The 10,170-nt window shown below is 50.9% G+C and overlaps 1 protein-coding gene across 10 annotated transcripts; it reads right to left on the bottom strand.

The window, feature by feature from the left end:
- Positions 1 to 3,794: 3,794 nt before the first annotated feature.
- Positions 3,795 to 9,980, bottom strand: KRABD2 (KRAB domain containing 2). 10 transcript variants are annotated; one of them, XM_040453246.1, is made up of 4 exons: positions 9,813 to 9,980; positions 9,092 to 9,194; positions 7,248 to 8,078; positions 3,795 to 5,959 (listed from the first exon to the last, which is right to left on the bottom strand). In XM_040453246.1, the coding sequence occupies exons 3-4, from the start codon at positions 7,279 to 7,281 to the stop codon at positions 4,704 to 4,706; spliced, it is 1,290 nt and encodes a 429-aa protein (XP_040309180.1). In that variant the 5' UTR covers positions 7,282 to 8,078; positions 9,092 to 9,194; positions 9,813 to 9,980; the 3' UTR covers positions 3,795 to 4,703. The 10 variants fall into 10 exon arrangements, with proteins under 10 accessions (XP_040309180.1, XP_040309179.1, XP_040309185.1 ...); XM_040453245.1 differs by lacking the exon at positions 9,813 to 9,980 and adding an exon at positions 9,473 to 9,804; XM_040453251.1 differs by lacking the exon at positions 9,813 to 9,980 and adding an exon at positions 9,473 to 9,804 and having other exon boundaries at positions 7,248 to 7,467.
- Between the last annotated feature and the right edge of the window lie 190 nt (positions 9,981 to 10,170).

Below are 10,170 nucleotides of genomic sequence, written 5' to 3'. Positions count from 1 at the left end.
GAGGGTAGGCGAGCTGCAGGGGTGCGCTCGACCTCGAAGGGTGAAGGAGATCCCGAGCCAGTGTTCCAGGGCCAACTGTGGCTTGAGAATGTGGCCACGCATGCCAACAGGCAGAGGGACAGTGGCCAAGGGCTGGGCACTGAGCCCTGTGCCGACAAATACCCATAATGCCCTCTTATAAACCTCATCACAGCTCTGTGAGGTGCGGATTATCGTTCAACAAATACTTAAAAAAATTTTTTTCCAATGTTTATTTTTGAGACACAGAAAGTGAGCGGGGGAGGGGCCGAGAGAGAGGGAGACGGTAGGGTCCGGGCTCTGAGCTGTCAGCACAGAGCTCGATGTGGGGCTCGAACTCACGGACTGTGAGATCATGACCTGAGCTGAAGTCGGACGCTTAACTAAGCCACCCAGGCACCCCCACAAATACTTTTTTAATTGAAGCATCACCAACTTACAATGTGACACTCGTTTCAGGTGTATGACATACTGATTCAGCAATTCTATACGGGACTTGGTGCTCGCCATGGTGGTACCAGGGGCAGTGAGCACCTAGGATTGGGATTATTACCTGCTCCGTTTCACAGCTAAGCTTGGAGTTCAAGAGGCTGTTAAGTGAAATTGTTTTTAGCCCACTCTCCATTGTATTTTCTAGTAAAATGGAATTTCACTGGCCTCTTAACAGAATTCTAGAGATGAGCCTGAAAAATGCAAGTCTTCGTAAGTAACGAAGAGTCTCCGAAAGATACATTCCCTCCCTCCACTAGGTGTGGAGGTAGGTGCCGTGTTGCATCAGAAAACTGAGCCAAGGGGCGCCTGGGTGGCGCAGTCGGTTAAGCGTCCGACTTCAACCAGGTCACGATCTCACGGTCCGTGAGTTCGAGCCCCGCGTCGGGCTCTGGGCTGATGGCTCAGAGCCTGGAGCCTGTTTCCGATTCTGTGGCTCCCTCTCTCTCTGCCCCTCGCCCGTTCATGCTCTGTCTCTCTCTGTCCCCCAAAAAATAAATAAACGTTGAAAAAAAAAAAACAAAAACAAAAAACTGGGCCAAATAATCCAGTTGGACAAGGTATCTTCCCTAAGAATCTCCATCGGCTTCTCCTGTGCAAAACCAAGACTTGCGTGAACGTTGGTAACTGGTTGTCAACTTTTTTCTGTTTTCTGCTAAAATAATCTGCTCTTGCAAGTGTTATTTGAACACAGGGACTTTGTAAGCCTTCCGAGACTTAAGAAATCGTTGCTACATCTCCTAAAAATTACCTCTGAAATCGACAGTCCTTCTGATTGGTTGCTGCTACAGGCTGAACTCTGTCCCCCTCACCCCTCCCAAAAAGGCTGCAGTCATACCTCCCAGTACTTTTGAATGTGACCTTATTTCCAAATAAGGAGGCAGAAGATGGAGTTAAAAGGACATCACTAGGGTGGGCCCTCATCCTACACAACAACAGGGTCCTCGTGTAGGATGTAGGACGGGGGCTCTTAGACACGGAGGGAGACAGACACATACAAATGCGAAGGCACAGAGAGAATGTCATCTGCAAGTCAAGGAACACCCGAGTCTACCAGAAGCTAGGAGAGACGCGAAGTCTCCCTCCCGGCCCTGGGAAGGAACCAAACCTGCTGGCACCTCGATCTTGGGACTTCTGGCTTCCAGAACTGTGACACGATACATTTCTGTTGTTGAAGCACCCCCCTGCCCCCGTTTGTTAGGGCAGCCCCAGGAAACGAATACAGCTGCCTTGAAAATAATGGAGCAATTACTAGATCTCCTTACCAGTCAGGTTTCTTAAATATAGAAGCACCAGGCACTTCTCCCGTGTGCACAATGGAAAAAGTAAAAACCCTCAAATAACTGGAGTCTGTTGCATCTAAACAGACAGCCAGGGGCGCCTGGGTGGCTCAGTCGGTTGAGCGTCTGACTCTTGATTTCGGCTCAGGTCGTGATCTCACGGTTGTGGGATCGAACCCCAGATCGAATCCCCCTGCCTGAGATTCTCTCTGCCTGTCCCCCGTGGCACTTTCTCTCTCAAAATAAACATTAAGCTGACAGCCCGGATCTGATTCCAAGCCGCGGGGTCTCCCATCACACCACAGCCACACGCAGGCACGGCATTAAGCAGAACTAACCGCTGATTTTTCTTCCGTGGTTAGCTTTTGCTCGCTTTCTATTGGCTGCTCTTTTCACTAATAATTTCTAAGTACGCTTTTAAAAATTAATGCCTTACGTGTTTTAAGTGTTGCAAATTTTTTCTCCCGATGTCATTTATCTTTTCATGTTTCAAATGGCATTATTTTCCATAGCCATTTGAACTGTTCATTAGGGCAAGTAGGTTAACTTTCTTTTGTGGTGTTTGAAGTTCATGCGTTGCTCGCAAAGGCTTTCTCCAACCCCAAATCACAAAAACCCTCCATTTCCCCCTCCCCCATATTTTTATAGTTTTGTGTTTTGCTGAAGAATCAGGCTTCACATTTCCCTGATGGATAGCTAATTGATCCAGCACCATTAACTGGATAGAACTCCTCCCCACAGATGTGGAATGTCGCTTTTATCACAAATTCTTTTTTTCCTTTTTTTTTTTTTGCATGTTAAATTTTTTTTCAACGTTCACTTATTTTTGAGAGAGAGCCAGTGTGATGCTGGCTTGAACCCACGAACTGCGCTGAACCGTGAGATCACGACCTGAGCCAAAGTCAGAGGCTCAACCAATGGAGCCACCCAGGTGCCCCATCACACATTCTTAAAGACACAGAGGTCGGTTTCCGGCCTGGATTCATCTTCTGACTTCACGGGCCAGTCTTTAGCAATGGGCCGGAAATGCACGTGCACGTATTCTGGGGCGCCCTCCCCACCACCCCAGGAAGACAGCGATGCCGTGGCTCACCTCACCTCTCACCCACACGAGTTGACCATGTGGCTCCTGGCTTGCGGGCAACTAGGAGGTAGTCGGTCGGTATGGGGGAGGGGCGGTAACATTAGAAAGCTCGGCCTCCCAGACGCCCCGGACAGGACAGGCCGAGTGACAAAGGGGCAACGGAGAGTGAGGTCCTGGCCAAAGACAGAGCAAGATCCCCCTCCCACCAAACATGCTGCAAAATGGTATCACCTCCTTTCTAGGGATAACGTGGCCTCCCTGGACACCCATCGCGGCAATGTTTAACCAGCAAAGGAACTGGGGAGGTCTCCGGCTTTCACATGAGGGGTGGGATCTGCTGGGGGACAACTCCCCCAGGGACAACTCCCACTTCGGTGTTCAGAGAAAGCCCCTTCACGCACATTGTCTCACGGGCTCTCACAAGCACCCAGTGTCTCCCCTCCTGCAGGCGGCGGTTGGTGCCGCCCCTCACGGAGGAACCTGGCACTAGGGGGTGAGCAGAATGGGCTTCGTTCGGATGGCTCCAGGCCATGCAGGAAGGGTGCCCGGGAGAATGACGACTTCAGGCCCCTCCTTCCCGGTACCCGTCTCTGCAGAATCTCCTGTTCCCACAACAAATCCTTACCGAACACCTCTGATGGGCTAGGGATTCGTCTGGGCCTTGGGAATACAGCAGAACACACATCCAGGGGATCTTCATTCTCTTCTGCCAGGCTGGCGATTCCTATTCTGAACCGTGACCCAGACTGGCCTTTGCTCCATTTTCTGGGTGGAGCCGTGACCTCCGGCCAACGTCTGCACTTTGCTCCCGTCTCCGGTTGCTTCCCTGGCTACTGGTCACTTCCTAGAACGCACTGACCTGCTCCAGACAGACACGCTTTTCTATTCTTGAGGCAGAGACCACTGGCAGATTCAGACCCAAATCCCAGCCATGCCTTAATTCTGACCTCTTAAAATAGGTTTCAGGCAGGTCACGGTTGCCTGCGCATGCCACTGTGACAGCAGGGGTGGCACACACAGTTCTTCTTGAAGCAGGAAATAGAGCTCAGATGCCGACGTGGCCGCTCTCCTCTTTTCTCACTACACCTTTTCCTCCGATGCCCCCACCTTTCGGGATGTTGTCTGAGGAGGGGGGCTCGGCAGAAGGAATACGTACTAGATGTTACGTAGGGCACCACACTTAAGACCCCATCGGTTCAGGTTCTGCAGGCAGAAATACTCTCCTACTGGCTGCTGTTGGTAGAACTGTGTCCCAAGAAAGGTATGTCCAAGTCCCAATCCCCAACACCCGTGAATTGGACCTCACTTGGACAAGGGGTCTTTGCAGATACAATTAAGGTGAGGATGTCGAGAGGAGATCATCCCTGATAGGGGAGGACCTGAAATCCAACGGCATGGGGTTGGTATGCCATGGTGTCCTCTTAAGAGACAGAAAAGGAGATCACAGAGAGACAGAGGGGGAAAGGCCAGGCGGAGCTCCACGTGGAGATGAGGCAGAGACTCGAGGAAGCCAAGGAACACGGAGGACTGCCAGTGGCCACCAGGGAGAGGAGAAAGGCACGGGACGGATTCTCTCCAAGCTTCGAAAAGCAACAAGCCCTGCCGACACCTTGATCTTGAACTTCTGGCCTCCGGAGTTGCCAAAGTGTATACTCCTGTTAAGCCGCTAAGTTTGTGGTCATTTGTTACGGACCCGGCCCGCTTTCCCCCTCGTTGCAAGCACTGCCGTGGACAACATGAGCGACTGTGGAGAGCGCAGCCTCCATGTTCCTTTCCCCGGGGAATTTGGTGACAGTTCTCAGATGGCTGGACAGCACCCAGCAGGCGCCCGTTCACCAGCAGAAGAGGCCTGGGGCCCCCTGTGAGGTGCTGGGCTCTGTAGGTTCCGGAGGCGTGGGATCGATGTCCTCATCCATATCAGATCTGTCTGCTCCCATCTCAGTCCTTTCTTCCTGCCTGATCCAAAGGCTGCTTTCTAGCTGTTTTTCCGCAATTTCCAGCTCTTCCTCTGTCTGTAAGACGGCCACGGTTTCGCGGGGTAAGTGTGAGGAGTACAGGCCGAGTTTGGCCTTACAGCCAAACATTGCTTCGTATGGACTTTGCTGCAAGGAAACGTCGAACACCTGATTCCTCGTCAGCTGCACAAATCGCAGGCCTTCGGCCCAGCGGCGTGAGCGGTGACTCTGCATCCAGGCACGTATCATGTTCTTGACGTCACGGCTTGCTCGCTCCAGGGAGCCCTGGCCTTGGCCAGGGCGGTGCTGACCACAGACGATCTTCAGCTCCGGCCATACCTCATTGAGCTCATTAACAACCTGGTTTGTGAACTCTACGCCGCTGTCAGATTCTAACACGCCAGGGGTACCGAGAATTGTGAAAATATCCAACAGGACACTGACCACCTCGTGGGCCTGTTTAGCTCTTAACGGTCGTAAGATGATAAACTTGGTCAAGTGGTCCTGGTAATACAAAATAAACTTGAACTCACCATCGGCATTTGACTGCATGTCAAGTACTTCAACTTGGCATCTGGAGTCGATGTCCTTAAAAGGCATGGGCTTGGGCGCAAGACCTCTCTTGGGCACTGGGTTCTTCTGGTGGCACTGTTTACAGAGTGTCAGATACAAGACAATGACTTCTTTGGTGACATTCCCATATTTTCCTTGTAGCTCCTTGAGCATCCGTGTCCGCCCACCGTGTCCAATATTGAGATGTGTGTCGTGAAGAATGTCAAACAACTCTTCCTTATGTACGTAATACCGTATTCGATCACGTTCCCTGTGAGCGGCCTCTATTAGCTTCTCCGTGCCTTGCACGGAGATCACGTCATATTTTGCTGCGCGGCGGTAGTCACGTGATGACTTCTTCCCCTTTTCCTTGGCTTCTTTGACTTCCTTTATTGTTTGAAAGTACTTTTCTTTGGAAAATACTTTGCTGTTATAACTTTTGCTTTCTACTAACTTTGTCACACTTGTAAGAAACTTTTCTCTCATGTTACTTATCTCCATTTCCGTTTCACTTGTGCTGGAAACACCAGGGGAGTCATTTCCAGCTTTCTGGGGCATCATGGAGAGCTGTAAGAAGGATCCTAGGAAAGGGAGAAAGAAACAGAGTTCGATTCACTGATATTCCATCTGGAAGACTTTCCCTCCAGAGTTCTGCATTCTTCCATCTGATATTTGAAGACAACTACATAGAAGAAAAGATAACACGATAATAGTACAAAGCAGTAACAGAAAAAGGCAACTAAAAAGCCAAGCAAGGGGCGCTTGGGTGGCTCAGTCGGTTAAGCGTCTGACTCTTGATTTCGGCTCAGGCCATGAACTCACAGTAGTGGGATCGAGCCCCACACTGGGCTCTGTGTTGTGCGTGGAGACTGCCTGAGATTCTCTCTCCCTCTCTCAAAATTAAAAAAAAATTAAAAAGCCAACGAAGACCATCCAAAACCAGGGCGTGTCAAAAGAATTTTACATCAGTAAGATATATACGCAAATATGGAGTAATTTTCGATTTCAGGCAAACAGAACAAATGAAACTGTTAGCTCATATGGGGAAACCTGATTAACTGGTCTTCATTAATTGAACAGGAGACAGGATACATGGAAATGCTTAAGGGCAGTGGACTAATACCTTCCTTCAATAGCTTTTTTTGTTTGTTTTTAAAAAACTTTTTATGTTTATTTATTTTGAGAGAGAGAGAGAGACAGAGTGCAAGCAGGGGATCAGCAGAGAAAGAGGGAGACACAGAATTCAAAGCAGGCCCCAGGCCCTGAGCTGTCAGCACAGAGCCTGACGTGGGGCTCGAACCCGTGAATCATGAGATCATGACCTGACCCGAAGTTGGACACTTAACCAACTAAGCCACCCAGGCGCCCCTCCCTCAGTAACTTTTAAAATAATATAAACAGGAGGGGCACCTGGGCGGCTCAGTCAGTTGAGCATCTGACTTCGGCTCAGGTCACGATCTCACAGTTTGTGGGTTCGAGTCCCGCATCAGGCTGTGTGCTGACAGCTCAGAGCCTGGAGCCTGCTCCAGATCCTGTGTCTCCGTCTCTCTCTGACCCTCCACGGCTTGCATTCTGTCCCTCTCTGTCTCTCAAAAATAAATAAATGTTAAAAAAAATTTTTTTTTTAAATAATATAAACAGGAGAACATTGCTAGAAGGTTATCACACGATAACAGCAAACTTTGAACTTGAAGTTCACGGCAGAGAGGGCTCTTCAGCCTTTCCACAATCAGCATAATCAGTTTCTTGTGGCCCAAGAGCCTGTCCTTGCTTTAGGAGAATTGAGACGAAGGTGGTAAGAAATTTTATGACGATGGTTTTCCCGTTGACCATACACAGGATTAGCGAATGAAGAGTCTGGGTCCTTACCCCGAGTGACCACATTCTCATAATTGTCCAGCATTGTGTCCCTGCACCCTTCAGCAGTCCTTCCAGAGGCTTCCAAACACCTTTAGTCTTCGGTCATACCCGCCAAAGGTCGCTACCTCTTGAGACAACGCCAGCTGCAGCCACAGGGACCATTCCTGGCAGCCACAGGGACCATTCCTGGCAGCCACATCAGGACTGGGGAAGGGAGAGTGGAGGGTACCTGGAATGAAGCCACGCCAGCATAAATGACTTGGCACGTGAGTCATGTGAATATTATATGGAAGATCCCGGAAATAAAGACAAGGTCTCCTATCCAACCACGTGAGTCCCGCTTCGTGGGTAAGAAAAAAAAGTTCTGTCCTCCTGGGAGGTCTGTAGGCCTGGGCTGTTTTGACATTGCCTGAGCTGAGAGCCACATATTTCCAGAAAAAAAAAAAAAAAACAACAGTGAGTCGAAATGAACCTGGGTGCTCCCAAGGCTGGGAGACACTTTCGGGGTACAGGCTTGATGGCTCTGAATTGAGGCAGCAGGGTGTTCCCAGAAATGGAAATATTATACGTTATGTACAGATTTGTCAGGAGAGTATCATGCCAAAAAGAGATACCCCAAACCGAGTCCACAGTCCACCAAGGTCGGAGAATTCCTCAGGGACAGAACTTGATACTCAGGTGTCTAAACCCAGATTCCTTAGCACAACTCCAGATGGTGGGATGGTGATGTGGCCGGGGGAAGAATTCATATGATGGTAACAGGAATCCCAACAGTCAGAGGAAAACAAGATCCCCAGGATCCCAGCCATCAAATGCAGAGCTGAGGGATAGGGCAGAATCCTGAAAAGCAGAGAAAGATGAAAAGGGTTCAGAGCTCTGAGCAAGGGTCTTAGCTGAGCTGAGGTCCTGAAGGTTCTCCACTAAAAAGGCTTCAAACTCCCTCGCTCAGCATCACTGGTTGACCGTGGAACATTCCCGATGCTAAGACATTACTGACGACAAAACCACTGCCTTACTCATGGCCTTCTTTTGAGCGGAAAAACAGAGAACCTTTATTAAATGAACACATCCAAATTAAAACATGTGGAAGACACACATTTTAGGAGTGAAGAAACAGAACGTTTGCAAGTGCTGTTTGAGTCTGAACTCAAGATCCTCAGTGTACGATGAGGTTCTAAAGGCTCTGAGAAGTTCTGCAGTAAAACAAAGTGTGCTTCATCTACCAGTCTCATTTAATCCCGGACATGGTGCTTTGTTTCTGAAGGAGGATCTGTTGTCATCTCACAGCCTTAGTGGTCCTTAGAACAGACCTGAAAACCGCAAGATATTCAACGGGATCCAGTAGAGTGCCTTCCAGAGTCCTCACTGAAACCAGCGTCTCTCTGAAATTGAGTGGCTGCACTGGCAGCTGTAGGAGGCCCTTCAGGGGACTGCAAAGGAAGGAAGGGCCTCATTTCCAGCTTGTAAAAGAAAGAAGACAGGCTGGAAACAATTTATAATCAAAAGATGCAAAATCTCAGTCTTTAATATGAGATACGGTCCTTACACTATAGCAGGAAATTCTGAGGCACAGCCCAAAAACCACATTTGGCTAACAGACCTACTTTGGTTAGTCTACCCAGTGTACTTTTTTTTTTTTTTTATATTAGAACGATTTACCTATACTTAGAGATTGGGGGATTTCACAGAAGCATCTTGACTGATGTGCTTGGGAAATGGGAAGATCTGGATACGCTGGGAACTTTGCTGCTTGGCAACAACTGGCTGGAGTGGAGACAGCAGCTCCCGTTAAACAGTCGGCACGCTCCTGTTTCTCAGGGTCCCTAAACCACCTGCTACCCTGTTCAGCTTACCTGCCCATCCCTGCGGCTATCTGGGTTTTCAACACCTGTTCCACGGCAGCATGAAAGGATTGTGTTCAGCTTCCCGGTGCGATCTGTGCCTGTTGGGGGGAAACTGATAAATGACCTTTGGTTAGAGAAAACTGGAAACACCTCCCTTCCTCACCCACCTGTGAGTCTTTGCTTTGGCGCCCCAGATCTGGAACGTCCTTTCACTGATCTTCCGGATCACCCCCAGCTCAAATCGGCCTGCTTCCCGATGCTTTCTGCAACTCCAGCTGATGGCCACGCCCCCTCCCTGGGGGCGGGGCACTCAGCGGAGCCCTTCGCTTTGTATTTGTAGCCACTGGTTCAGGTATACGCAACCTAGCAGGTAGGAGCTGGGCCACCCACCTAGCTGTTTTCGCTCGGAGGGCCAAGGAATACAAAGCCGAGACAAAAGATGCTCAAAGGACGTTTGCAAACACTTCCCGTCCGGGTGCAGCGGCGAGGCCCTGCAGAGGGAGGGCCAAGGGTGGCGGCGTGGGAATTCAATTTAGGACTCTACCACTCGCTGTGTGTCTGCCTCCGGCAGTTACTGAGGTTTCAGTGTCCTCCACCGTCACAGCGGAGGTGCCAGTTTCCGGATGAAGACTCGGCGGTAACGCCGGATAAAGCGCTAAGCCCAGTGTCCCCGCACCTTCCAACACGGACACTCCCCCTCCTCCTGGGACCTGGTTCGGGCACCACCTACCCCTGCGCGGCCTTCCTCCCCGCACTCCCGCGGGCTCCGCCCCTCCCGGGCCCGGCCGCGGACCCGCCCCGCCAACCCCGCGAGGCCAGAGGGGAGGACGGGACGCCCGGGCGGTGAGGGGTATATGCCTGGGGCCGCGGCGTGGGGGACCGCCCACCCCGCGTCCCGCCACGGTCTCGCCTCCCGCCCGCGCGTGCCCAGTCGGTCCCTCAAGCCGCTCTCCCCGGAAGCTGCTCCGCGCCGGCCGGAAGCCCCGCCCTTGACGCCGCGGGCCAGCCGGCACCCTTTCCACGCTCGGGAAGGGGGATCGTGAGGGTCCTGCCCCGCCTGTCGTTGGGAGGTGGCGGGGACTAGAGAT

Source organism: Herpailurus yagouaroundi, unplaced genomic scaffold (assembly GCF_014898765.1).
Source record: "Herpailurus yagouaroundi ecotype Mexico unplaced genomic scaffold, PumYag 208, whole genome shotgun sequence".
Classification (NCBI taxonomy): Eukaryota; Metazoa; Chordata; class Mammalia; order Carnivora; family Felidae; genus Herpailurus; species Herpailurus yagouaroundi.
This window is presented reverse-complemented; position numbering and strand designations above follow the sequence as displayed.